This window comes from Chiloscyllium plagiosum, unplaced genomic scaffold (genome assembly GCF_037043375.1).
Source record: "Chiloscyllium plagiosum isolate Xiang-an unplaced genomic scaffold, Cpla_swu_hap1 HiC_scaffold_21, whole genome shotgun sequence".
Taxonomy (NCBI): Eukaryota; Metazoa; Chordata; class Chondrichthyes; order Orectolobiformes; family Hemiscylliidae; genus Chiloscyllium; species Chiloscyllium plagiosum.
This window is the reverse complement of record NW_028270159.1, coordinates 54,353,052-54,380,605: the sequence shown is the minus strand read 5'-3', so window position 1 is coordinate 54,380,605 and position 27,554 is coordinate 54,353,052. Positions and strand designations below refer to the sequence as shown.

At 63.0% G+C, this 27,554-nt stretch overlaps 1 protein-coding gene across 1 annotated transcript in view; it reads left to right on the top strand.

The window, feature by feature from the left end:
• LOC122546186 (apical endosomal glycoprotein-like) overlaps positions 1 to 27,554 on the top strand; it is a 556,180-nt gene that overhangs the window by 165,175 nt on the left and 363,451 nt on the right. The window contains exon 4 of the mRNA XM_087998580.1: positions 2,019 to 2,146. Within this exon, the coding sequence (XP_087854706.1) occupies positions 2,019 to 2,146 (128 nt within the window). The remainder of the gene's footprint in view (positions 1 to 2,018; positions 2,147 to 27,554) is intronic.

Here is a 27,554-nt window from a genome sequence, read left to right as displayed (position 1 = left end):
CGGTGTGGTTAAACTGTCATTCCGTGTTTGGCCTGGTTAGTCCTGAATGCCCTGTGAATCTCCCTGTTCTCCCCATCGCCGACATTGGGCTGATGTGTTGGGATTGTGTTGCTGAGGGTTCTGCAGCGTAAATCAGACTGGGACAGATTGGCCCTTATTTTATCAACAACTCCAGCAGCCCGTGTCTGAGCACCATCATGACTGATAGCATTTGGAAGCAGTTAGGAACGCCCCAATCACAGAATCAAATAGTCATTCAGCAAGAGTTTAACTACTAAGTCTTTCAATGTAAATCTATATGATCTCTAACCGAGCAGACAATGTAGACCCATTAACCCATTAACCTGTCCGCGGAAGTGACACTATTATCCATGAAGGGATTATCCAACAAGGCAAGCTGTCTCCAGCCTGTCGTGTGTCACTGACCAACAGGATGTGGGGATCACACTGAGCTCTCTCTGCAGTGTGTCACTGACCAACAGGATGTGGGGATCACACTGAGCTCTCTCTGCAGTGTATCACTGACCAACAGGATGTGGGGATCACACTGAGCTCTCTCTGCAGTGTATCACTGGCCAACAGGATGTGGGGATCACACTGAGCTCTGTCTGCAGTGTGTCACTGACCAACAGGATGTGGGGATCACACTGAGCTCTGTCTGCAGTGTGTCACTGACCAACAGGATGTGGGGATCACACTGAGCTCTCTCTGCAGTGTGTCACTGACCAACAGGATGTGGGACTCACACTGAGCTCTCTCTGCAATGTGTCACTGACCAACAGGATGTGAGGATCATACTGAGCTCTCTCTGCAGTGTATCACTGACCAACAGGATGTGGGGATCACACTGAGCTCTCTCTGCAGTGTGTCACTGACCAACAGGATGTGGGGATCACACTGAGCTCTCTCTGCAGTGTGTCACTGACCAACAGGATGTGGGGATCACACTGAGCTCTCTCTGCAGTGTGTCACTGACCAACAGGATGTGGGGATCACACTGAGCTCTCTCTGCAGTGTGTCCCTGTCCATAAGGATATGGGGGTCACACTGAGCTCTCTCTGCAGTGTGTCCCTGTCCTTAAGGATATGGGGGTCACACTGAGCTCTCTCTGCAGTGTGTCCCTGTCCATAAGGATATGGGGATCACACTGAGCTCTCTCTGCAGTGTGTCCCTGTCCATAAGGATATGGGGATCACACTGAGCTCTCTTTGCAGTGTGTCACTGACCAACAGGATGTGGGGATCACACTGAGCTCTCTCTGCAGTGTGTCACTGACCAACAGGATGTGGGGATCACACTGAGCTCTCTCTGCAGTGTGTCACTGACCAACAGGATGTGGGGATCACACTGAGCTCTCTCTGCAGTGTGTCACTGACCAACAGGATGTGGGGATCACACTGAGCTCTCTCTCTGCAATGTGTCACTGACCAACAGGATGTGGGGATCACACTGAGCTCTCTCTCTGCAGTGTGTCACTGACCAACAGGATGTGGGGATCACACTGAGCTCTCTCTGCAGTGTGTCACTGACCAACAGGATGTGGGGATCACACTGAGCTCTCTCTGCTGTGTGTCACTGACCAACAGGATGTGGGGATCACACTGAGCTCTCTCTGCTGTGTGTCACTGACCAATAGGATGTGGGGATCACACTGAGCTCTCTCTGCAGTGTGTCACTGACCAACAGGATGTGGGAATCACACTGAGCTCTCTCTGCAATGTGTCACTGACCAACAGGATGTGGGGATCACACTGAGCTCTCTCTGCAGTGTGTCACTGACCAACAGGATGTGGGAATCACACTGAGCTCTCTCTGCAATGTGTCACTGACCAACAGGATGTGGGGATCACACTGAGCTCTCTCTGCAGTGTGTCCCTGACCAACAGGATATGGGGATCACACTGAGCTCTCTCTGCAGTGTGCCACTGACCAACAGGATGTGGGGATCACACTGAGCTCTCTCTGCAGTGTATCACTGACCAACAGGATGTGGGGATCACACTGAGCTCTCTCTGCAGGAACATTGAGTCTCAAGGTGCAGCAACAAGGCCAGCCCGAGGAGCTCCTGTGGACAAAGACAGGGACACATGGCAATCAATGGAGATGGGCATCTCATACCATCGCCCCCCAGAACAAGCACTTCCAGGTAACAACATCCTGTCTGAGGGCCGCACTGTCGGGGGGTCAGTGCTGAGGGAGTGGGCACTGTCGGTGGGTCAGTGCTGAGGGAGGGCCGCACTGTCAGAGGGTCAGTGCTGAGGGAGTGCCGCACTGTCGGAGGGTCAGTGCTGAGGGAGTGCCGCACTGTCAGAGGGTCAGTGCTGAGGTAGTGCCGCACTGTCAGAGGGTCAGTGCTGAGGGAGCGCCGCACTGTCGGAGGGTCAATGCTGAGGGAGCGCCACACTGTCGGAGGGTCAGTGCTGAGGGAGTGCCGCACTGTCGGAGGGTCAGTGCTGAGGGAGTGGGCACTGTCGGGTGGTCAATGCTGAGGGAGTGGGCACAGTCGGAGGGTCAGAGCTGAGGGAGTGCCACACTGTCAGGGGGGTCAGTGCAGAGGGAGTGGGCACTGTCGGAGGGTCAGTGCTGAGGGAGTGGGCACTGTCGGAGGGTCAGTGCTGAGGGAGTGCTGCACTGTCGAAGGGTCAGTGCTGAGGGAGTGGGCACTGTCGGAGGGACAGTGCTGAGGGAATGCCGCACTGTCGGAGGGTCAGTGCTGATGGAGTGGGAACTGTCGGAGGGTCAGTGCTGAGGGAGTGCCACACTGTCGGAGGGTCAGTGCTGAGGGAGTGCCGCACTGTCGGAGGGTCAACGCTGAGGGAGTGCCGCACTGTCGGAGGGTCAGTGCTGAGGGAGTGCCACACTTTCGGAGGGTCAGAGCTGAGGGAGTGCCGCACTGTCGGAGGGTCAGTGCTGAGGGAGTGCCGCAGTGTCGGAGGGTCAGTGCTGAGGGAGTGCCGCACTGTCGGAGGGTCAGTGCTGAGGGAGTGCCACACTTTCGGAGGGTCAGTGCTGAGGGAGTGCCGCACTGTTGGAGGGTCAGTGCAGAGGGAGTGGGCACTGTCAAAGGGTCAGTGCTGAGGGAGTGGGCACTGTCGGAGGGTCAGTGCTGAGGGAGCGCCGCACTGTCGGAGAGTCAGTGCTGAGGGAATGCCGCACTGTCAGAGGGTCAGTGCTGAGGGAGTGGGCACTGTCAAAGGGTCAGTGCTGAGGGAGTGGGCACTGTCGGAGGGTCAGTGCTGAGGGAGTGGGCACTGTCAGAGGGTCAGTGCTGAGGGAGTGGGCACTGTCAGAGGGGCAGTGCTGAGGGAATGCCGCACTCTCGGAGGGTCAGTGCTGAGGGAGTGGGCACTGTCGGAGGGTCAGTGCTGAGGGAGTGGGCACTGTCAGAGGGTCAGTGCTGAGGGAGTGCCGCACTGTCGGAAGGTCAGTGCTGAGGGAGTGCCGCACTGTCGGAGGGTCAGTGCTGAGGGAGTGCCGCACTGTCAGAGGTTCAGTGCTGAGTGAGTGCCGCACTGTCGGAGAGTCAGTGCTGAGGGAGTGCCGCACTGTCGGAGGGTCAGTGCCAAGGGAGTGCCGCACTGTCGGAGGGTCAGTGTTGAGGGAGTGCCGCTCTGTCGGAGGGTCAGTGCTGAGGGAGTGCCGCACTGTCGGAGGGTCAGTGCTGAGGGAGTGCCGCACTGTCGGAGGGTCAGTGATGAGGGAGTGCCGCACTGTTCGATGGTCAGTACTGAGCGAGTGCCGCACTGTCGGAGAGTCAGTGCTGAGGGAGTGCCGCACTGTTGGAGGGTCAGTGCTGAGGGAGTGGGCACTGTCAATGGGTCAGTGCTGAGGGAATGCCGCACGGTCAGACGGTCAGTGCTGAGGGAGTGGGCACTGTCGGAGGGTCAGTGCTGAGGGAGTGGGCACTGTCGGAAGGTCAGTGCTGAGGGAGCGCCGCACTGTCGGAGGGTCAGTGCTGAGGGAGTGCCACACTGTCGGAGGGTCAGTGCTGAGGGAGTGGGCACTGTCGGAGGGTCAGTGCTGAGGGAGTGGGCACTGTCAGAGGGTCAGTGCTGAGGGAGTGGGCACTGTCGGAGGGACAGTGCTGAGGGAATGCCGCACTGTCGGAGGGTCAGTGCTGATGGAGTGGGAACTGTCGGAGGGTCAGTGCTGAGGGAGTGCCACACTGTCGGAGGGTCAGTGCTGAGGGAGTGCCGCACTGTCGGAGGGTCAGTGCTGAGGGAGTGGGCACTGTCGGAGGGTCAGTGCTGAGGGAGTGCCGCACTGTCGGAGGGTCAGTGCTGAGGGAGTGGGCACTGTCAGAGGGTCAGTGCTGAGGGAGTGGGCACTGTCGGAGGGTTAGTGCTGAGAGAGTGCCGCACTGTCAGAGGGTCAATGCTGAGGGAGTGCCGCACTGTCGGAGGGTCAGTGCTGAGCGAGTGGGCACTGTCGGAGGGTAGGTGCTGAGGGAGTGCCGCACTGTCGGAGTGTCAGTGCTGAGGGAGTGCCACACTGTCGGAGGGTCAGTGCTGAGGGAGTGCCGCACTGTCGGAGGGTCAACGCTGAGGGAGTGCTGAGGGAGTGCCACACTTTCGGAGGGTCAGAGCTGAGGGAGTGCCACACTGTCGGAGGCTCAGTGCTGAGGGAGTGCCGCAGTGTCGGAGGGTCAGTGCTGAGGGAGTGCCGCACTGTCGGAGGGTCAGTGCTGAGGGAGTGCCACACTTTCGGAGGGTCAGTGCTGAGGGAGTGCCGCACTGTAGGGGGGTCAGTGCTGAGGGAGTGGGCACTGTCGGAGGGTTAGTGCTGAGAGAGTGCCGCACTGTCGGAGGGTCAATGCTGAGGGAGTGCCGCACTGTCGGAGAGTCAGTGCTGAGGGAATGCCGCACTGTCAGAGGGTCAGTGCTGAGGGAGTGGGCACTGACAAAGGGTCAGTGCTGAGGGAGTGGGCACTGTCGGAGGGTCAGTGCTGAGGGAGTGGGCACTGTCGGAGGGTCAGTGCTGAGGGAGTGCCGCACTGTCAGAGGTTCAGTGCTGAGTGAGTGCCGCACTGTCGGAGAGTCAGTGCTGAGGGAGTGCCGCACTGTCGGAGGGTCAGTGCTGAGGGAGTGCCGCACTGTCGGAGGGTCAGTGCTGAGGGAGTGCCGCACTGTCCGAGGGTCAGTGCTGAGGGAGTGCCGCACTGTCGGAGGGTCAGTGCTGAGGGAGTGCCGCACTGTCGGAGGGTCAGTGCTGAGGGAGTGCCGCACTGTTCGATGGGCAGTACTGAGCGAGTGCCGCACTGTCGGAGAGTCAGTGCTGAGGGAGTGGGCACTGTCAAATGGTCAGTGCTGAGGGAATGCCGCACGGTCAGAGGGTCAGTGCTGAGGGAGTGGGCACTGTCGGAGGGTCAGTGCTGAGGGAGTGGGCACTGTCGGAGGGTCAGTGCTGAGGGAGCGCCGCACTGTCGGAGAGTCAGTGCTGAGGGAATGCCGCACTGTCAGAGGGTCAGTGCTGAGGGAGTGGGCACTGTCAAAGGGTCAGTGCTGAGGGAGTGGGCACTGTCAGAGGGTCAGTGCTGAGGGAGTGGGCACTGTCAGAGGGTCAGTGCTGAGGGAATGCCGCACTCTCGGAGGGTCAGTGCTGAGGGAGTGGGCAATGTCGGAGGGTCAGTGCTGAGGGAGTGGGCACTGTCAGAGGGTCAGTGCTGAGGGAGTGCCGCACTGTCGGAGGGTCAGTGCTGAGGGAGTGCCGCACTGTCGGAGGGTCAGTGCTGAGGGAGTGGGCACTGTCGGAGGGTCATTGCTGAGGGAGTGCCGCACTGTCGGAGGGTCAGTGCTGAGCGAGTGGGCACTGTCGGAGGGTCAGTGCTGAGGGAGTGCCGCACTGTCGGAGGGTAGGTGCTGAGGGAGTGGGCACTGTCGGAGGGTCAATGCTGAGGGAGTGCCGCACTGTCGGAGGGTCAGTGCTGAGGGAGTGCCGCACTGTCGGAGGGTCAGTGCTGAGGGAGTGCCGCACTGTCGGAGGGTCAGTGCTGAGGGAGTGCCGCACTGTCGGAGGGTCAGTGCTGAGGGAGCACCGCACGATCAGAGGGTCAGTGTTGAGGGAGCACCGCACTGTCGGAGGGTCAGTGCTGAGTGAGTGCCGAACTGTCGGAGGGTCAGTGCTGAGGGAGTGCCGCACTGTCGGAGGGTCAATGCTGAGGGAGTGCCGCACTGTCGGAGTGTCAGTGCTGAGGGAGTGCCACACTGTCGGAGGGTCAGTGCTGAGGGAGTGCCGCACTGTCGGAGGGTCAGTGCTGAGGGAGTGCCGCACTGTCGGAGGGTCAGTGCTGAGGAAGTGCCACACTTTCGGACGGTCAGTGCTGAGGGAGTGTGGCACTGTCGGGGGGTCAGTGCTGAGGGAGTGGGCACTGTCGGAGGGTTAGTGCTGAGAGAGTGCCGCACTGTCGGAGGGTCAATGCTCAGGGAGCCCCGCACTGTCGGAGAGTCAGTGCTGAGGGAATGCCGCACTGTCAGAGGGTCAGTGCTGAGGGAGTGGGCACTGTCAAAGGGTCAGTGCTGAGGGAGTGGGCACTGTCGGAGGGTCAGTGCTGAGGGAGTGCCGCACTGTCGGAGGGTCACTGCTGAGGGAGTGGGCACTGTCGGAGGGTCAGTGCTGAGGGAGTGGGCACTGTCAGAGGGTCAGTGCTGAGGGAGTGGGCACTGTCAGATGGTCAGTGCTGAGGGAATGCCACACTCTCGGAAGGTCAGTGCTGAGGGAGTGGGCACTGTCTGAGGGTCAGTGCTGAGGGAGTGGGCACTGTCAGAGGGTCAGTGCTGAGGGAGTGCCGCACTGTCGGAGGGTCAGTGCTGAGGGAGTGCCGCACTGTCGGAGGGTCAGTGCTGAGGGAGTGCCGCACTGTCGGAGGGTCAGTGCTGAGGGAGTGGGCACTGTCGGAGGGTCAGTGCTGAGGGAGTGCCGCACTGTCGGAGGGTCAGTGCTGAGGGAGTGGGCACTGTCAGAGGGTCAGTGCTCAGGGAGTGGGCACTGTCGGAGGGTTAGTGCCGAGAGAGTGCCGCACTGTCGGAGGGTCAATGCTGAGGGAGTGCCGCACTGTCGGAGGGTCAGTGCTGAGCGAGTGGGCACTGTCGGAGGGTCAGTGCTGAGGGAGTGCCGCACTGTCGGAGGGTAGGTGCTGAGGGAGTGGGCACTGTCGGAGGGTCAATGCTGAGAGAGTGCCGCACTGTCAGGTGGTCAGCGCTGAGGGAGTGCCGCACTGTCGGAGGGTCAGTGCTCAGAGAGTGCCGAACTCTCCGAGGGTCAGTGCTGAGGGAATGCTGCACTGTCGGAGGGTCAGTGCTGAGTGAGTGCCGCACTGTCGGAGAGTCAGTGCTGAGGGAGTGCCGCACTGTCGGAGGGTCAGTGCTGAGGGAGTGCCGTACTGTCGGAGGGTCAGTGCTGAGGGAGTGCCGCACTGTCGGAGGGTCAGTGCTGAGGGAGTGCCGCACTGTCGGAGGGTCAGTGCTGAGGGAGTGCCGCACTGTCGGAGGGTCAGTGCTGAGGGAGCGCCGCACGATCAGAGGGTCAGTGTTGAGGGAGCACCGCACTGTCGGAGGGTCAGTGCTGAGGGAGTGCCGTACTGTCGGAGGGTCAGTGCTGAGGGAGTGGGCACTGTCAGCGGGTCAGTGCTGAGGGAGTGCCGCACTGTCGGAGGGTCAGTGCTGAGGGAGTGCCGCACTGTCGGAGGGTCAATGCTGAGGGAGTGCCGCACTGACGGAGTGTCAGTGCTGAGGGAGTGCCACACTGTCGGAGGGTCAGTGCTGAGGGAGTGCCGCACTGTCGGAGGGTCAACGCTGAGGGAGTGCCGCACTGTCGGAGGGTCAGTGCTGAGGGAGTGCCACACTTTCGGAGGGTCAGAGCTGAGGGAGTGCCACACTGTCGGAGGGTCAGTGCTGAGGGAGTGCCGCAGTGTCGGAGGGTCAGTGCTGAGGGAGTGGGCACTGTCGGAGGGTCAGTGCTGAGGGAGTGGGCACTGTCAGAGGGTCAGTGCTGAGGGAGTGGGCACTGTCAGAGGGGCAGTGCTGAGGGAATGCCGCACTCTCGGAGGGTCAGTGCTGAGGGAGTGGGCACTGTCGGAGGGTCAGTGCTGAGGGAGTGGGCACTGTCAGAGGGTCAGTGCTGAGGGAGTGCCGCACTGTCGGAAGGTCAGTGCTGAGGGAGTGCCGCACTGTCGGAGGGTCAGTGCTGAGGGAGTGCCGCACTGTCAGAGGTTCAGTGCTGAGTGAGTGCCGCACTGTCGGAGAGTCAGTGCTGAGGGAGTGCCGCACTGTCGGAGGGTCAGTGCTGAGGGAGTGCCGCACTGTCGGAGGGTCAGTGTTGAGGGAGTGCCGCTCTGTCGGAGGGTCAGTGCTGAGGGAGTGCCGCACTGTCGGAGGGTCAGTGCTGAGGGAGTGCCGCACTGTCGGAGGGTCAGTGATGAGGGAGTGCCGCACTGTTCGATGGTCAGTACTGAGCGAGTGCCGCACTGTCGGAGAGTCAGTGCTGAGGGAGTGGGCACTGTCAAATGGTCAGTGCTGAGGGAGTGGGCACTGTCAATGGGTCAGTGCTGAGGGAATGCCGCACGGTCAGACGGTCAGTGCTGAGGGAGTGGGCACTGTCGGAGGGTCAGTGCTGAGGGAGTGGGCACTGTCGGAAGGTCAGTGCTGAGGGAGCGCCGCACTGTCGGAGAGTCAGTGCTGAGGGAATGCCGCACTGTCAGAGGGTCAGTGCTGAGGGAGTGGGCACTGTCGGAGGGTCAGTGCTGAGGGAGTGGGCACTGTCGGAGGGTCAGTGCTGAGGGAGTGGGCACTGTCAGAGGGTCAGTGCTGAGGGAGTGGGCACTGTCAGAGGGTCAGTGCTGAGGGAATGACGCACTCTCGGAGGGTCAGTGCTGAGGGAGTGCCGCACTGTCGGAGGGTCAGTGCTGAGGGAGTGGGCACTGTCAGAGGGTCAGTGCTGAGGGAGTGCTGCACTGTCGGAGGGTCAGTGCTGAGGGAGTGCCACACTGTCGGAGGGTCAGTGCTGAGGGAGTGCCGCACTGTCGGAGGGTCAGTGCTGAGGGAGTGGGCACTGTCGGAGTGTCAGTGCTGAGGGAGTGCCGCACTGTCGGTGGGTCAGTGCTGAGGGAGTGGGCACTGTCAGAGGGTCAGTGCTGAGGGAGTGGGCACTGTCGGAGGGTTAGTGCTGAGAGAGTGCCGCTCTGTCAGAGGGTCAATGCTGAGGGAGTGCCGCACTGTCGGAGGGTCAGTGCTGAGCGAGTGGGCACTGTCGGAGGGTAGGTGCTGAGGGAGCGCCGCACTGTCGGAGTGTCAGTGCTGAGGGAGTGCCACACTGTCGGAGGGTCAGTGCTGAGGGAGTGCCGCACTGTCGGAGGGTCAGTGCTGAGGGAGTGGGCACTGTCGGAGGGTCAGTGCTGAGGGAGTGCCGCACTGTCGGTGGGTCAGTGCTGAGGGAGTGGGCACTGTCAGAGGGTCAGTGCTGAGGGAGTGGGCACTGTCGGAGGGTTAGTGCTGAGAGAGTGCCGCTCTGTCAGAGGGTCAATGCTGAGGGAGTGCCGCACTGTCGGAGGGTCAGTGCTGAGCGAGTGGGCACTGTCGGAGGGTAGGTGCTGAGGGAGCGCCGCACTGTCGGAGTGTCAGTGCTGAGGGAGTGCCACACTGTCGGAGGGTCAGTGCTGAGGGAGTGCCGCACTGTCAGAGGGTCAACGCTGAGGGAGTGCCGCACTGTCGGAGTGTCAGTGCTGAGGGAGTGCCACACTTTCGGAGGGTCAGAGCTGAGGGAGTGCCACACTGTCGGAGGGTCAGTGCTGAGGGAGTGCCGCAGTGTCGGAGGGTCAGTGCTGAGGGAGTGCCGCACTGTCGGAGGGTCAGTGCTGAGGGAGTGCCACACTTTCGGAGGGTCAGTGCTGAGGGAGTGCCGCACTGTCGGGGGGTCAGTGCTGAGGGAGTGGGCACTGTCGGAGGGTTAGTGCTGAGAGAGTGCCGCACTGTCGGAGGGTCAATGCTGAGGGAGTGCCGCACTGTCGGAGAGTCAGTGCTGAGGGAATGCCGCACTGTCAGAGGGTCAGTGCTGAGGGAGTGGGCACTGTCAAAGGGTCAGTGCTGAGGGAGTGGGCACTGTCGGAGGGTCAGTGCTGAGGGAGTGGGCACTGTCAGAGGGTCAGTGCTGAGGGAGTGGGCACTGTCAGAGGGGCAGTGCTGAGGGAATGCCGCACTCTCGGAGGGTCAGTGCTGAGGGAGTGGGCACTGTCGGAGGGTCAGTGCTGAGGGAGTGGGCACTGTCAGAGGGTCAGTGCTGAGGGAGTGCCGCACTGTCGGAGGGTCAGTGCTGAGGGAGTGCCGCACTGTCGGAGGGTCAGTGCTGAGGGAGTGCCGCACTGTCAGAGGTTCAGTGCTGAGTGAGTGCCGCACTGTCGGAGAGTCAGTGCTGAGGGAGTGCCGCACTGTCGGAGGGTCAGTGCTGAGGGAGTGCCGCACTGTCGGAGGGTCAGTGCTGAGGGAGTGCCGCACTGTCCGAGGGTCAGTGCTGAGGGAGTGCCGCACTGTCGGAGGGTCAGTGCTGAGGGAGTGCCGCACTGTCGGAGGGTCAGTGCTGAGGGAGTGCCGCACTGTTCGATGGTCAGTACTGAGCGAGTGCCGCACTGTCGGAGAGTCAGTGCTGAGGGAGTGGGCACTGTCAAATGGTCAGTGCTGAGGGAATGCCGCACGGTCAGAGGGTCAGTGCTGAGGGAGTGGGCACTGTCGGAGGGTCAGTGCTGAGGGAGTGGGCACTGTCGGAGGGTCAGTGCTGAGGGAGCGCCGCACTGTCGGAGAGACAGTGCTGAGGGAATACCGCACTGTCAGAGGGTCAGTGGTGAGGGAATGGGCACTGTCAAAGGGTCAGTGCTGAGGGAGTGGGCACTGTCAAAGGGTCAGTGCTGAGGGAGTGGGCACTGTCGGAGGGTCAGTGCTGAGGGAGTGGGCACTGTCAGAGGGTCAGTGCTGAGGGAGTGGGCACTGTCAGAGGGTCAGTGCTGAGGGAATGCCGCACTCTCGGAGGGTCAGTGCTGAGGGAGTGGGCACTGTCGGAGGGTCAGTGCTGAGGGAGTGGGCACTGTCAGAGGGTCAGTGCTGAGGGAGTGCCGCAATGTCGGAGGGTCAGTGCTGAGGGAGTGCCGCACTGTCGGAGGGTCAGTGCTGAGGGAGTGGGCACTGTCGGAGGGTCATTGCTGAGGGAGTGCCGCACTGTCGGAGGGTCAGTGCTGAGCGAGTGGGCACTGTCGGAGGGTCAGTGCTGAGGGAGTGCCGCACTGTCAGAGGGTCAGTGCTGAGGGAGTGGGCACTGTCAAAGGGTCAGTGCTGAGGGAGTGGGCACTGTCGGAGGGTCAGTGCTGAGGGAGTGGGCACTGTCAGAGGGTCAGTGCTGAGGGAGTGGGCACTGTCAGAGGGTGAGTGCTGAGGGAATGCCGCACTCTCGGAGGGTCAGTGCTGAGGGAGTGGGCACTGTCGGAGGGTCAGTGCTGAGGGAGTGGGCACTGTCAGAGGGTCAGTGCTGAGGGAGTGCCGCACTGTCGGAGGGTCAGTGCTGAGGGAGTGCCGCACTGTCGGAGGGTCAGTGCTGAGGGAGTGCCGCACTGTCGGAGGGTCAGTGCTGAGGGAGTGCCGCACTGTCGGAGGGTCAGTGCTGAGGGAGTGCCGCACTGTCGGAGGGTCAGTGCTGAGGGAGTGGGCACTGTCAGAGGGTCAGTGCTGAGGGAGTGGGCACTGTCGGAGGGTTAGTGCTGAGAGAGTGCCGCACTGTCGGAGGGTCAATGCTGAGGGAGTGCCGCAATGTCGGAGGGTCAGTGCTGAGCGAGTGGGCACTGTCGGAGGGTCAGTGCTGAGGGAGTGCCGCACTGTCGGAGGGTAGGTGCTGAGGGAGTGGGCACTGTCGGAGGGTCAATGCTGAGAGAGTGCCGCACTGTCGGGTGGTCAGTGCTGAGGGAGTGCCGCACTGTCGGAGAGTCAGTGCTGAGGGTGTGCCGCACTGTCGGAGGGTCAGTGCTGAGGGAGTGCCGCACTGTCGGAGGGTCAGTGTTGAGGGAGTGCCGCACTGTCGGAGGGTCAGTGCTGAGGGAGTGCCGCACTGTCGGAGGGTCAGTGCTGAGGGAGTGCTGCACTGTCGGAGGGTCAGTGCTGAGGGAGTGCCGCACTGTCGGAGGGTCAGTGCTGAGGGAGTGCCGCACTGTCGGAGGGTCAGTGCTGAGGGAGTGCCGCACTGTTGGAGGGTCAGTGCAGAGGGAGTGGGCACTGTCAAAGGGTCAGTGCTGAGGGAGTGGGCACTGTCGGAGGGTCAGTGCTGAGGGAGCGCCGCACTGTCGGAGAGTCAGTGCTGAGGGAATGCCGCACTGTCAGAGGGTCAGTGCTGAGGGAGTGGGCACTGTCAAAGGGTCAGTGCTGAGGGAGTGCCGCACTGTCGGAGGGTCAGTGCTGAGGGAGTGCCGCACTGTCGGAGGGTCAGTGCTGAGGGAGTGGGCACTGTCAGAGGGTCAGTGCTGAGGGAGTGGGCACTGTCAGAGGGTCAGTGCTGAGGGAATGCCGCACTCTCGGAGGGTCAGTGCTGAGGGAGTGGGCACTGTCGGAGGGTCAGTGCTGAGGGAGTGGGCACTGTCAGAGGGTCAGTGCTGAGGGAGTGCCGCACTGTCTGAGGGTCAGTGCTGAGGGAGTGCCGCACTGTCGGAGGGTCAGTGCTGAGGGAGTGGGCACTGTCGGAGGGTCAGTGCTGAGGGAGTGCCGCACTGTCGGAGGGTCAGTGCTGAGGGAGTGGGCACTGTCAGAGGGTCAGTGCTGAGGAAGTGGGCACTGTCGGAGGGTTAGTGCTGAGAGAGTGCCGCACTGTCGGAGGGTCAATGCTGAGGGAGTGCCGCACTGTCGGAGGGTCAGTGCTGAGCGAGTGGGCACTGTCGGAGGGTCAGTGCTGAGGGAGTGCCGCACTGTCGGAGGGTAGGTGCTGAGGGAGTGCCGCACTGTCGGAGGGTCAGAGCTGAGGGAGTGCCACACTTTCGGAGGGTCAGAGCTGAGGGAGTGCCACACTGTCGGAGGGTCAGAGCTGAGGGAGTGCCACACTGTCGGAGGGTCAGTGCTGAGGGAGTGCCGCACTGTCGGAGGGTCAGTGCTGAGGGAGTGCCGCACTGTCGGAGGGTCAGTGCTGAGGGAGTGCCACACTGTTGGAGGGTCAGTGCTGAGGGAGTGCCGCACTGTCGGGGGTTCAGTGCTGAGGGAGTGGGCACTGTCGGAGGGTTAGTGCTGAGAGAGTGCCGCACTGTCGGAGGGTCAATGCTGAGGGAGTGCCGCACTGTCGGAGAGTCAGTGCTGAGGGAATGCCGCACTGTCAGAGGGTCAGTGCTGAGGGAGTGGGCACTGTCAAAGGGTCAGTGCTGAGGGAGTGGGCACTGTCGGAGGGTCAGTGCTGAGGGAGTGGGCACTGTCAGAGGGTCAGTGCTGAGGGAGTGGGCACTGTCAGAGGGGCAGTGCTGAGGGAATGCCGCACTCTCGGAGGGTCAGTGCTGAGGGAGTGGGCACTGTCGGAGGGTCAGTGCTGAGCGAGTGGGCACTGTCGGAGGGTCAGTTGTGAGGGAGTGCCGCACTGTCGGAGGGTAGGTGCTGAGGGAGTGGGCACTGTCGGAGGGTCAATGCTGAGAGAGTGCCGCACTGTCGGGTGGTCAGCGCTGAGGGAGTGCCGCACTGTCGGAGGGTCAGTGCTCAGAGAGTGCCGCACTCTCCGAGGGTCAGTGCTGAGGGAATGCTGCACTGTCGGAGGGTCAGTGCTGAGGGAGTGCCGCACTGTCGGAGGGTCAGTGCTGAGGGAGTGCCGCACTGTCGGAGGGTCAGTGCTGAGGGAGTGGGCACTGTCGGAGGGTCAGTGCTGAGGGAGTGCCGCACTGTCGGAGGGTCAGTGCTGAGGGAGTGGGCACTGTCGGAGGGTCAGTGCTGAGGGAGTGGGCACTGTCAGAGGGTCAGTGCTGAGGGAATGCCGCACTCTCGGAAGGTCAGTGCTGAGGGAGTGGGCACTGTCGGAGGGTCATTGCTGAGGGAGTGGGCACTGTCAGAGGGTCAGTGCTGAGGGAGTGCCGCACTGTCAGAGGGTCAGTGCTGAGGGAGTGGGCACTGTCGGAGGGTCAATGCTGAGAGAGTGCCGCACTGTCGGGTGGTCAGCGCTGAGGGAGTGCCGCACTGTCGGAGGGTCAATGCTGAGAGAAGGCCGCACTGTCGGGTGGTCAGTGCTGAGGGAGTGCCGCACTGTCGGAGGGTCAGTGCTGAGGGAGTGCCGCACTGTCGGAGGGTCAGTGCTGAGGGAGTGCCACACTGTCGGAGGGTCAGTGCTGAGAGAGTGCCGCACTGTCCGAGGGTCAGTGCTGAGGGAGTGGGCACTGTCGGAGGGTCAGTGCTGAGGGAGTGCAGCACTGTTGCAAGGTCAGTGCTGAGGAAGTGCCGCACTGTCGGAGATTCAGTGCTGAGGGAGTGCCGCACTGTCGGAGGGTCAGTGCTGAGGGAGTGCCGCACTGTCGGAGGGTCAGTGCTGAGGGAGTGCCGCTCTGTCGGAGGGTCAGTGCTGAGGGAGTGCTGTAGTGTGGAGGGTCAGTGCTGAAGGAGTGCCGCACTGTCGGAGGATCGGTGCTGAGGGAGTGGGCTCTGTCGGAGGGTCAGTGCTGAGGGAGCTCTGCTCTGTCGGTGTGTCAGTGCTGAGGCAGTGCCGCACTGTCGGAGGGTCAGTGCTGAGGGAGTGCCGCATTGTCGGAGGGTCAGTGCTGAGGGAGTGCCGCATTGTTGGAGGGTCAGTGCTGAGGCAGTGCCGCACTGTTGGAGGGTCAGTGCTGAGCGAGTGGGCACTGTCGGAGGGTCAGTGCTGAGGGAGTGCCGCATTGTCGGAGGGTAGATGCTGAGGGAGTGCCGCACTGTCGGAGGGTCAATGCTGAGAGAGTGCCGCACTGTTGGGTGGTCAGTGCTGAGGGAGTTCTGCACTGTCGGAGGGTCAGCGCTGAGGGAGTGCCGCACTGTCGGAGGGTCAATGCTGAGAGAGTGCCGCACTGTTGGGTGGTCAGTGCTGAGGGAGTTCTGCACTGTCGGAGGGTCAGCGCTGAGAGAGTGCCGCACTGTCGGGTGGTCAGTGCTAAGGGAGTGGGCACTGTCGAAGGGTCAATGCTGAGGGAGTGGGCACAGTCGGAGGGTCAGAGCTGAGGGAGTGCCACACTGTCGGGGGGTCAGTGCAGAGGGAGTGGGCACTGTCGAAGGGTCAGTGCTGTGGGAGTGGGCACTGTCGGTGGGTCAGTGCTGAGGGAGTGCTGCACTGTCGGAGGGTCAGTGCTGAGGGAGTAGGCACTGTCGGAGGGTCAGTGCTGAGGGAGTGCCACACTGTCAGAGGGTCAGTGCTGAGGGAGTGCCGCACTGTCGGCGGGTCAGTGCTGAGAGAGTGCCGCACTGTCGGAGGGTCAATGCTGAGGGAGTGGGCACTGTCGGCGGGTCAGTGCTGAGGGAGTGCCGCACAGTCGGAGGGTCAGTGCTGATGGAGTGCCGCACTGTCGGAGGGTCAGCGCTGAGGGAGTGCCGCACTGTCGGAGGGTCAATGCTGAGGGAGTGCCGCACTGTCGGAGGGTCAGTGCTGAGTGAGTGCCGCACTGTCGGAGGGTCAGTGCTGAGGGAGTGCCGCACTGTCGGAGGGTCAATGCTGAGGGAGTGCCGCACTGTCGGAGTGTCAGTGCTGAGGGAGTGCCACACTGTCGGAGGGTCAGTGCTGAGGGAGTGCCGCACTGTCGGAGGGTCAGTGCTGAGGGAGTGCCGCACTGTCGGAGGGTCAGTGCTGAGGGAGTGCCGCACTGTCGGAGGGTCAGTGCTGAGGAAGTGCCACACTTTCGGAGGGTCAGTGCTGAGGGAGTGCCGCACTGTCGGGGGGTCAGTGCTGAGGGAGTGGGCACTGTCGGAGGGTCAGTGCTGAGGAAGTGCCACACTTTCGGAGGGTCAGTGCTGAGGGAGTGCCGCACTGTCGGGGGGTCAGTGCTGAGGGAGTGGGCACTGTCGGAGGGTTAGTGCTGAGAGAGTGCCGCACTGTCGGAGGGTCAATGCTCAGGGAGCCCCGCACTGTCGGAGAGTCAGTGCTGAGGGAATGCCGCACTGTCAGAGGGTCAGTGCTGAGGGAGTGCCGCACTGTCGGCGGGTCAGTGCTGAGAGAGTGCCGCACTGTCGGAGGGTCAATGCTGAGGGAGTGGGCACTGTCGGCGGGTCAGTGCTGAGGGAGTGCCGCACAGTCGGAGGGTCAGTGCTGATGGAGTGCCGCACTGTCGGAGGGTCAGCGCTGAGGGAGTGCCGCACTGTCGGAGGGTCAATGCTGAGGGAGTGCCGCACTGTCGGAGGGTCAGTGCTGAGTGAGTGCCGCACTGTCGGAGGGTCAGTGCTGAGGGAGTGCCGCACTGTCGGAGGGTCAATGCTGAGGGAGTGCCGCACTGTCGGAGTGTCAGTGCTGAGGGAGTGCCACACTGTCGGAGGGTCAGTGCTGAGGGAGTGCCGCACTGTCGGAGGGTCAGTGCTGAGGGAGTGCCGCACTGTCGGAGGGTCAGTGCTGAGGAAGTGCCACACTTTCGGAGGGTCAGTGCTGAGGGAGTGCCGCACTGTCGGGGGGTCAGTGCTGAGGGAGTGGGCACTGTCGGAGGGTCAGTGCTGAGGAAGTGCCACACTTTCGGAGGGTCAGTGCTGAGGGAGTGCCGCACTGTCGGGGGGTCAGTGCTGAGGGAGTGGGCACTGTCGGAGGGTTAGTGCTGAGAGAGTGCCGCACTGTCGGAGGGTCAATGCTCAGGGAGCCCCGCACTGTCGGAGAGTCAGTGCTGAGGGAATGCCGCACTGTCAGAGGGTCAGTGCTGAGGGAGTGGGCACTGTCAAAGGGTCAGTGCTGAGGGAGTGGGCACTGTCGGAGGGTCAGTGCTGAGGGAGTGCCGCACTGTCGGAGGGTCAGTGCTGAGGGAGTGGGCACTGTCGGAGGGTCAGTGCTGAGGGAGTGGGCACTGTCAGAGGGTCAGTGCTGAGGGAGTGGGCACTGTCAGAGGGTCAGTGCTGAGGGAATGCCACACTCTCGGAAGGTCAGTGCTGAGGGAGTGGGCACTGTCGGAGGGTCAGTGCTGAGGGAGTGGGCACTGTCAGAGGGTCAGTGCTGAGGGAGTGCCGCACTGTCGGAGGGTCAGTGCTGAGGGAGTGCCGCACTGTCGGAGGGTCAGTGCTGAGGGAGTGCCGCACTGTCGGAGGGTCAGTGCTGAGGGAGTGGGCACTGTCGGAGGGTCAGTGCTGAGGGAGTGCCGCACTGTCGGAGGGTCAATGCTCAGGGAGCCCCGCACTGTCGGAGAGTCAGTGCTGAGGGAATGCCGCACTGTCAGAGGGTCAGTGCTGAGGGAGTGGGCACTGTCAAAGGGTCAGTGCTGAGGGAGTGGGCACTGTCGGAGGGTCAGTGCTGAGGGAGTGCCGCACTGTCGGAGGGTCAGTGCTGAGGGAGTGGGCACTGTCGGAGGGTCAGTGCTGAGGGAGTGGGCACTGTCAGAGGGTCAGTGCTGAGGGAGTGGGCACTGTCAGAGGGTCAGTGCTGAGGGAATGCCACACTCTCGGAACGTCAGTGCTGAGGGAGTGGGCACTGTCGGAGGGTCAGTGCTGAGGGAGTGGGCACTGTCAGAGGGTCAGTGCTGAGGGAGTGCCGCACTGTCGGAGGGTCAGTGCTGAGGGAGTGCCGCACTGTCGGAGGGTCAGTGCTGAGGGAGTGCCGCACTGTCGGAGGGTCAGTGCTGAGGGAGTGGGCACTGTCGGAGGGTCAGTGCTGAGGGAGTGCCGCACTGTCGGAGGGTCAGTGCTGAGGGAGTGGGCACTGTCAGAGGGTCAGTGCTCAGGGAGTGGGCACTGTCGGAGGGTTAGTGCTGAGAGAGTGCCGCACTGTCGGAGGGTCAATGCTGAGGGAGTGCCGCACTGTCGGAGGGTCAGTGCTGAGCGAGTGGGCACTGTCGGAGGGTCAGTGCTGAGGGAGTGCCGTACTGTCGGAGGGTAGGTGCTGAGGGAGTGGGCACTGTCGGAGGGTCAATGCTGAGAGAGTGCCGCACTGTCAGGTGGTCAGCGCTGAGGGAGTGCCGCACTGTCGGAGGGTCAGTGCTCAGAGAGTGCCGAACTCTCCGAGGGTCAGTGCTGAGGGAATGCTGCACTGTCGGAGGGTCAGTGCTGAGTGAGTGCCGCACTGTCGGAGAGTCAGTGCTGAGGGAGTGCCGCACTGTCGGAGGGTCAGTGCTGAGGGAGTGCCGCACTGTCGGAGGGTCAGTGCTGAGGGAGTGCCGCACTGTCGGAGGGTCAGTGCTGAGGGAGTGCCGCACTGTCGGAGGGTCAGTGCTGAGGTAGTGCCGCACTGTCGGAGGGTCAGTGCTGAGGGAGCGCCGCACGATCAGAGGGTCAGTGTTGAGGGAGCACCGCACTGTCGGAGGGTCAGTGCTGAGGGAGTGCCGTACTGTCGGAGGGTCAGTGCTGAGGGAGTGGGCACTGTCAGCGGGTCAGTGCTGAGGGAGTGCCGCACTGTCGGAGGGTCAGTGCTGAGGGAGTGCCGCACTGTCGGAGGGTCAATGCTGAGGGAGTGCCGCACTGACGGAGTGTCAGTGCTGAGGGAGTGCCACACTGTCGGAGGGTCAGTGCTGAGGGAGTGCCGCACTGTCGGAGGGTCAACGCTGAGGGAGTGCCGCACTGTCGGAGGGTCAGTGCTGAGGGAGTGCCACACTTTCGGAGGGTCAGAGCTGAGGGAGTGCCACACTGTCGGAGGGTCAGTGCTGAGGGAGTGCCGCAGTGTCGGAGGGTCAGTGCTGAGGGAGTGCCGCACTGTCGGAGGGTCAGTGCTGAGGGAGTGCCACACTTTCGGAGGGTCAGTGCTGAGGGAGTGCCGCACTGTCGGGGGGTCAGTGCTGAGGGAGTGGGCACTGTCGGAGGGTTAGTGCTGAGAGAGTGCCGCACTGTCGGAGGGTCAATGCTGAGGGAGCGCCGCACTGTTGGAGAGTCAGTGCTGAGGGAATGCCGCACTGTCAGAGGGTCAGTGCTGAGGGAGTGGGCACTGTCAAAGGGTCAGTGCTGAGGGAGTGGGCACTGTCGGAGGGTCAGTGCTGAGGGAGTGGGAACTGTCAGAGGGTCAGTGCTGAGGGAGTGCTGCACTGTCGGAGGGTCAGTGCTGAGGGAGTGCCGCACTGTCGGAGGGTCAGTGTTGAGGGAGTGCCGCTCTGTCGGAGGGTCAGTGCTGAGGGAGTGCCGCACTGTCGGAGAGTCAGTGCTGAGGGAGTGCCGCACTGTCGGAGGGTCAGTGCTGAGGGAGTGCCGCACTGTCGGAGGGTCAGTGCTGAGGGAGTGCCGCACTGTCCGAGGGTCAGTGCTGAGGGAGTGCCGCACTGTCGGAGGGTCAGTGCTGAGGGAGTGCCGCACTGTCGGAGGGTCAGTGCTGAGGGAGTGCCGCACTGTTCGATGGTCAGTACTGAGCGAGTGCCGCACTGTCGGAGAGTCAGTGCTGAGGGAGTGGGCACTGTCAAATGGTCAGTGCTGAGGGAATGCAGCACGGTCAGAGGGTCAGTGCTGAGGGAGTGGGCACTGTCGAAGGGTCAGTGCTGAGGGAGTGGGCACTGTCGGAGGGTCAGTGCTGAGGGAGCGCCGCACTGTCGGAGAGTCAGTGCTGAGGGAATGCCGCACTGTCAGAGGGTCAGTGCTGAGGGAGTGGGCACTGTCAAAGGGTCAGTGCTGAGGGAGTGGGCACTGTCAAAGGGTCAGTGCTGAGGGAGTGGGCACTGTCGGAGGGTCAGTGCTGAGGGAGTGGGCACTGTCAGAGGGTCAGTGCTGAGGGAGTGGGCACTGTCAGAGGGTCAGTGCTGAGGGAATGCCGCACTCTCGGAGGGTCAGTGCTGAGGGAGTGGGCACTGTTGGAGGGTCAGTGCTGAGGGAGTGGGCACTGTCAGAGGGTCAGTGCTGAGGGAGTGCCGCACTGTCGGAGGGTCAGTGCTGAGGGAGTGCCGCCCTGTCGGAGGGTCAGTGCTGAGGGAGTGCCGCACTGTCGGAGGGTCAATGCTGAGGGAGTGGGCACTGTCGTAGGGTCATTGCTGAGGGAGTGCCGCACTGTCGGAGGGTCAGTGCTGAGGGAGTGGGCACTGTCAGAGGGTCAGTGCTGAGGGAGTGGGCACTGTCGGAGGGTTAGTGCTGAGAGAGTGCCGCACTGTCGGAGGGTCAATGCTGAGGGAGTGCCGCACTGTCGGAGGGTCAGTGCTGAGCGAGTGGGCACTGTCGGAGGGTCAGTGCTGAGGGAGTGCCGCACTGTCGGAGGGTAGGTGCTGAGGGAGTGGGCACTGTCGGAGGGTCAATGCTGAGGGAGTGCCGCACTGTCGGAGGGTCAGTGCTGAGGGAGTGCCGCACTGTCGGAGGGTCAGTGCTGAGGGAGTGCCGCACTGTCGGAAGGTCAGTGCTGAGGGAGTGGGCACTGTCGGAGGGTCAGTGCTGAGGGAGTGGGCACTGTCAGAGGGTCAGTGCTGAGGGAGTGCCGCACTGTCGGAGGGTCAGTGCTGAGGGAGTGCCGCACTGTCGGAGGGTCAGTGCTGAGGGAGTGCCGCACTGTCGGAGGGTCAGTGCTGAGGGAGTGGGCACTGTCGGAGGGTCAGTGCTGAGGGAGTGCCGCACTGTCGGAGGGTCAGTGCTGAGGGAGTGGGCACTGTCAGAGGGTCAGTGCTCAGGGAGTGGGCACTGTCGGAGGGTTAGTGCTGAGAGAGTGCCGCACTGTCGGAGGGTCAATGCTGAGGGAGTGCCGCACTGTCGGAGGGTCAGTGCTGAGCGAGTGGGCACTGTCGGAGGGTCAGTGCTGAGGGAGTGCCGCACTGTCGGAGGGTAGGTGCTGAGGGAGTGGGCACTGTCGGAGGGTCAATGCTGAGAGAGTGCCGCACTGTCGGGTGGTCAGCGCTGAGGGAGTGCCGCACTGTCGGAGGGTCAGTGCTCAGAGAGTGCCGCACTCTCCGAGGGTCAGTGCTGAGGGAATGCTGCACTGTCGGAGGGTCAGTGCTGAGGGAGTGCCGCACTGTCGGAGGGTCAGTGCTGAGGGAGTGCCGCACTGTCGGAGGGTCAGTGCTGAGGGAGTGGGCACTGTCGGAGGGTCAGTGCTGAGGGAGTGCCGCACTGTCGGAGGGTCAGTGCTGAGGGAGTGGGCACTGTCGGAGGGTCACTGCTGAGGGAGTGGGCACTGTCAGAGGGTCAGTGCTGAGGGAGTGGGCACTGTCAGAGGGTCAGTGCTGAGGGAATGCCGCACTCTCGGAAGGTCAGTGCTGAGGGAGTGGGCACTGTCGGAGGGTCATTGCTGAGGGAGTGGGCACTGTCAGAGGGTCAGTGCTGAGGGAGTGCCGCACTGTCGGAGGGTCAGTGCTGAGGGAGTGCCGCACTGTCGGAGGGTCAGTGCTGAGGGAGTGGGCACTGTCGGAGGTTCAATGCTGAGAGAGTGCCGCACTGTCGGGTGGTCAGCGCTGAGGGAGTGCCGCACTGTCGGTGGGTCAATGCTGAGAGAAGGCCGCACTGTCGGGTGGTCAGTGCTGAGGGAGTGCCGCACTGTCGGAGGGTCAGTGCTGAGGGAGTGCCGCACTGTCGGAGGGTCAGTGCTGAGGGAGTGCCACACTGTCGGAGGGTCAGTGCTGAGAGAGTGCCGCACTGTCCGAGGGTCAGTGCTGAGGGAGTGGGCACTGTCGGAGGGTCAGTGCTGAGGGAGTGCAGCACTGTTGCAAGGTCAGTGCTGAGGAAGTGCCGCACTGTCGGAGATTCAGTGCTGAGGGAGTGCCGCACTGTCGGAGGGTCAGTGCTGAGGGAGTGCCGCACTGTCGGAGGGTCAGTGCTGAGGGAGTGCCGCTCTGTCGGAGGGTCAGTGCTGAGGGAGTGCTGTAGTGTGGAGGGTCAGTGCTGAAGGAGTGCCGCACTGTCGGAGGATCGGTGCTGAGGGAGTGGGCTCTGTCGGAGGGTCAGTGCTGAGGGAGCTCTGCTCTGTCGGTGTGTCAGTGCTGAGGCAGTGCCGCACTGTCGGAGGGTCAGTGCTGAGGGAGTGCCGCATTGTCGGAGGGTCAGTGCTGAGGGAGTGCCGCATTGTTGGAGGGTCAGTGCTGAGGCAGTGCCGCACTGTCGGAGGGTCAGTGCTGAGCGAGTGGGCACTGTCGGAGGGTCAGTGCTGAGGGAGTGCCGCATTGTCGGAGGGTAGATGCTGAGGGAGTGCCGCACTGTCGGAGGGTCAATGCTGAGAGAGTGCCGCACTGTTGGGTGGTCAGTGCTGAGGGAGTTCTGCACTGTCGGAGGGTCAGCGCTGAGGGAGTGCCGCACTGTCGGAGGGTCAATGCTGAGAGAGTGCCGCACTGTCGGGGGGTCAGTGCAGAGGGAGTGGGCACTGTCGAAGGGACAGTGCTGTGGGAGTGGGCACTGTCGGTGGGTCAGTGCTGAGGGAGTGCTGCACTGTCGGAGGGTCAGTGCTGAGGGAGTAGGCACTGTCGGAGGGTCAGTGCTGAGGGAGTGCCGCACTGTCAGAGGGTCAGTGCTGAGGGAGTGCCGCACTGTCGGCGGGTCAGTGCTGAGAGAGTGCCGCACTGTCGGAGGGTCAATGCTGAGGGAGTGGGCACTGTCGGCGGGTCAGTGCTGAGGGAGTGCCGCACAGTCGGAGGGTCAGTGCTGATGGAGTGCCGAACTGTCGGAGGTATCAGCGCTGAGGGATTGCCGCACTGTCGGAGGGTCAATGCTGAGGGAGTGCCGCACTGTCGGAGGGTCAGTGCTGAGTGAGTGCCGCACTGTCGGAGGGTCAGTGCTGAGGGAGTGCCGCACTGTCGGAGGGTCAATGCTGAGGGAGTGCCGCACTGTCGGAGTGTCAGTGCTGAGGGAGTGCCACACTGTCGGAGGGTCAGTGCTGAGGGAGTGCCGCACTGTCGGAGGGTCAGTGCTGAGGGAGTGCCGCACTGTCGGAGGGTCAGTGCTGAGGAAGTGCCACACTTTCGGAGGGTCAGTGCTGAGGGAGTGCCGCACTGTCGGGGGGTCAGTGCTGAGGGAGTGGGCACTGTCGGAGGGTTAGTGCTGAGAGAGTGCCGCACTGTCGGAGGGTCAATGCTCAGGGAGCCCCGCACTGTCGGACAGTCAGTGCTGAGGGAATGCCGCACTGTCAGAGGGTCAGTGCTGAGGGAGTGGGCACTGTCAAAGGGTCAGTGCTGAGGGAGTGGGCACTGTCGGAGGGTCAGTGCTGAGGGAGTGCCGCACTGTCGGAGGGTCAGTGCTGAGGGAGTGGGCACTGTCGGAGGGTCAGTGCTGAGGGAGTGGGCACTGTCAGAGGGTCAGTGCTGAGGGAGTGGGCACTGTCAGAGGGTCAGTGCTGAGGGAATGCCACACTCTCGGAAGGTCAGTGCTGAGGGAGTGGGCACTGTCGGAGGGTCAGTGCTGAGGGAGTGGGCACTGTCAGAGGGTCAGTGCTGAGGGAGTGCCGCACTGTCGGAGGGTCAGTGCTGAGGGAGTGCCGCACTGTCGGAGGGTCAGTGCTGAGGGAGTGGGCACTGTCGGAGGGTCAGTGCTGAGGGAGTGCCGCACTGTCGGAGGGTCAGTGCTGAGGGAGTGGGCACTGTCAGAGGGTCAGTGCTCAGGGAGTGGGCACTGTCGGAGGGTTAGTGCTGAGAGAGTGCCGCACTGTCGGAGGGTCAATGCTGAGGGAGTGCCGCACTGTCGGAGGGTCAGTGCTGAGCGAGTGGGCACTGTCGGAGGGTAGGTGCTGAGGGAGTGGGCACTGTCGGAGGGTCAATGCTGAGAGAGTGCCGCACTGTCAGGTGGTCAGCGCTGAGGGAGTGCCGCACTGTCGGAGGGTCAGTGCTCAGAGAGTGCCGAACTCTCCGAGGGTCAGTGCTGAGGGAGTGCCGCACTGTCGGAGGGTCAGTGCTGAGTGAGTGCCGCACTGTCGGAGAGTCAGTGCTGAGGGAGTGCCGCACTGTCGGAGGGTCAGTGCTGAGGGAGTGCCGCACTGTCGGAGGGTCAGTGCTGAGGGAGTGCCGCACTGTCGGAGGGTCAGTGCTGAGGGAGTGCCGCACTGTCGGAGGGTCAGTGCTGAGGTAGTGCCGCACTGTCGGAGGGTCAGTGCTGAGGGAGCGCCGCACGATCAGAGGGTCAGTGTTGAGGGAGCACCGCACTGTCGGAGGGTCAGTGCTGAGGGAGTGCCGTACTGTCGGAGGGTCAGTGCTGAGGGAGTGGGCACTGTCAGCGGGTCAGTGCTGAGGGAGTGCCGCACTGTCGGAGGGTCAGTGCTGAGGGAGTGCCGCACTGTCGGAGGGTCAATGCTGAGGGAGTGCCGCACTGACGGAGTGTCAGTGCTGAGGGAGTGCCACACTGTCGGAGGGTCAGTGCTGAGGGAGTGCCGCACTGTCGGAGGGTCAACGCTGAGGGAGTGCCGCACTGTCGGAGGGTCAGTGCTGAGGGAGTGCCACACTTTCGGAGGGTCAGAGCTGAGGGAGTGCCACACTGTCGGAGGGTCAGTGCTGAGGGAGTGCCGCAGTGTCGGAGGGTCAGTGCTGAGGGAGTGCCGCACTGTCGGAGGGTCAGTGCTGAGGGAGTGCCACACTTTCGGAGGGTCAGTGCTGAGGGAGTGCCGCACTGTCGGGGGGTCAGTGCAGAGGGAGTGGGCACTGTCGGAGGGTTAGTGCTGAGAGAGTGCCGCACTGTCGGAGGGTCAATGCTGAGGGAGTGCCGCACTGTTGGAGAGTCAGTGCTGAGGGAATGCCGCACTGTCAGAGGGTCAGTGCTGAGGGAGTGGGCACTGTCAAAGGGTCAGTGCTGAGGGAGTGGGCACTGTCGGAGGGTCAGTGCTGAGGGAGTGGGCACTGTCAGAGGGTCAGTGCTGAGGGAGTGGGCACTGTCAGAGGGGCAGTGCTGAGGGAATGCCGCACTCTCGGAGGGTCAGTGCTGAGGGAGTGGGCACTGTCGGAGGGTCAGTGCTGAGGGAGTGGGCACTGTCAGAGGGTCAGTGCTGAGGGAGTGCCGCACTGTCGGAAGGTCAGTGCTGAGGGAGTGCCGCACTGTCGGAGGGTCAGTGCTGAGGGAGTGCCGCACTGTCAGAGGTTCAGTGATGAGTGAGTGCCGCACTGTCGGAGAGTCAGTGCTGAGGGAGTGCCGCACTGTCAGAGGGTCAGTGCTGAGGGAGTGCCGCACTGTCGGAGGGTCAGTGTTGAGGGAGTGCCGCTCTGTCGGAGGGTCAGTGCTGAGGGAGTGCCGCACTGTCGGAGGGTCAGTGCTGAGGGAGTGCCGCACTGTCGGAGGGTCAGTGATGAGGGAGTGCCGCACTGTTCGATGGTCAGTACTGAGCGAGTGCCGCACTGTCGGAGAGTCAGTGCTGAGGGAGTGCCGCACTGTTGGAGGGTCAGTGCTGAGGGAGTGGGCACTGTCAATGGGTCAGTGCTGAGGGAATGCCGCACGGTCAGACGGTCAGTGCTGAGGGAGTGGGCACTGTCGGAGGGTCAGTGCTGAGGGAGTGGGCACTGTCGGAAGGTCAGTGCTGAGGGAGCGCCGCACTGTCAGAGGGTCAGTGCTGAGGGAGTGGGCACTGTCAAAGGGTCAGTGCTGAGGGAGTGGGCACTGTCGGAGGGTCAGTGCTGAGGGAGTGGGCACTGTCGGAGGGTCAGTGCTGAGGGAGTGGGCACTGTCAGAGGGTCAGTGCTGAGGGAGTGGGCACTGTCAGAGGGTCAGTGCTGAGGGAATGCCGCACGGTCAGACGGTCAGTGCTGAGGGAGTGGGCACTGTCGGAGGGTCAGTGCTGAGGGAGTGGGCACTGTCGGAGGGTCAGTGCTGAGGGAGTGGGCACTGTCAGAGGGTCAGTGCTGAGGGAGTGGGCACTGTCAGAGGGTCAGTGCTGAGGGAATGACGCACTCTCGGAGGGTCAGTGCTGAGGGAGTGGGCACTGTCGGAGGGTCAGTGCTGAGGGAGTGGGCACTGTCAGAGGGTCAGTGCTGAGGGAGTGCTGCACTGTCGGAGGGTCAGTGCTGAGGGAGTGCCACACTATCGGAGGGTCAGTGCTGACGGAGTGCCGCACTGTCGGAGGGTCAGTGCTGAGGGAGTGGGCACTTTCGGAGGGTCAGTGCTGAGGGAGTGCCGCACTGTCGGAGGGTCAGTGCTGAGGGGGTGGGCACTGTCAGAGGGTCAGTGCTGAGGGAGTGGGCACTGTCGGAGGGTTAGTGCTGAGAGAGTGCCGCACTGTCAGAGGGTCAATGCTGAGGGAGTGCCGCACTGTCGGAGGGTCAGTGCTGAGCGAGTGGGCACTGTCGGAGGGTAGGTGCTGAGGGAGCGCCGCACTGTCGGAGTGTCAGTGCTGAGGGAGTGCCACACTGTCGGAGGGTCAGTGCTGAGGGAGTGCCGCACTGTCGGAGGGTCAACGCTGAGGGAGTGCCGCACTGTCGGAGTGTCAGTGCTGAGGGAGTGCCACACTTTCGGAGGGTCAGAGCTGAGGGAGTGCCACACTGTCGGAGGGTCAGTGCTGAGGGAGTGCCGCAGTGTCGGAGGGTCAGTGCTGAGGGAGTGCCGCACTGTCGGAGGGTCAGTGCTGAGGGAGTGCCACACTTTCGGAGGGTCAGTGCTGAGGGAGTGCCGCACTGTCGGGGGGTCAGTGCTGAGGGAGTGGGCACTGTCGGAGGGTTAGTGCTGAGAGAGTGCCGCACTGTCGGAGGGTCAATGCTGAGGGAGTGCCGCACTGTCGGAGAGTCAGTGCTGAGGGAATGCCGCACTGTCAGAGGGTCAGTGCTGAGGGAGTGGGCACTGTCAAAGGGTCAGTGCTGAGGGAGTGGGCACTGTCGGAGTGTCAGTGCTGAGGGAATGGGCACTGTCAGAGGGTCAGTGCTGAGGGAGTGGGCACTGTCAGAGGGGCAGTGCTGAGGGAATGCCGCACTCTCGGAGGGTCAGTGCTGAGGGAGTGGGCACTGTCGGAGGGTCAGTGCTGAGGGAGTGGGCACTGTCAGAGGGTCAGTGCTGAGGGAGTGCCGCACTGTCGGAGGGTCAGTGCTGAGGGAGTGCTGCACTGTCGGAGGGTCAGTGCTGAGGGAGTGCCGCACTGTCAGAGGTTCAGTGCTGAGTGAGTGCCGCACTGTCGGAGAGTCAGTGCTGAGGGAGTGCCGCACTGTCGGAGGGTCAGTGCTGAGGGAGTGGGCACTGTCGGAGGGTCAGTGCTGAGGGAGTGCCGCACTGTCCGAGGGTCAGTGCTGAGGGAGTGCCGCACTGTCGGAGGGTCAGTGCTGAGGGAGTGCCGCACTGTCGGAGGGTCAGTGCTGAGGGAGTGCCGCACTGTTCGATGGTCAGTACTGAGCGAGTGCCGCACTGTTCGATGGTCAGTACTGAGCGAGTGCCGCACTGTCGGAGAGTCAGTGCTGAGGGAGTGGGCACTGTCAAATGGTCAGTGCTGAGGGAATGCCGCACGGTCAGAGGGTCAGTGCTGAGGGAGTGGGCACTGTCGGAGGGTCAGTGCTGAGGGAGTGGGCACTGTCGGAGGGTCAGTGCTGAGGGAGCGCCGCACTGTCGGAGAGTCAGTGCTGAGGGAATGCCGCACTGTCAGAGGGTCAGTGG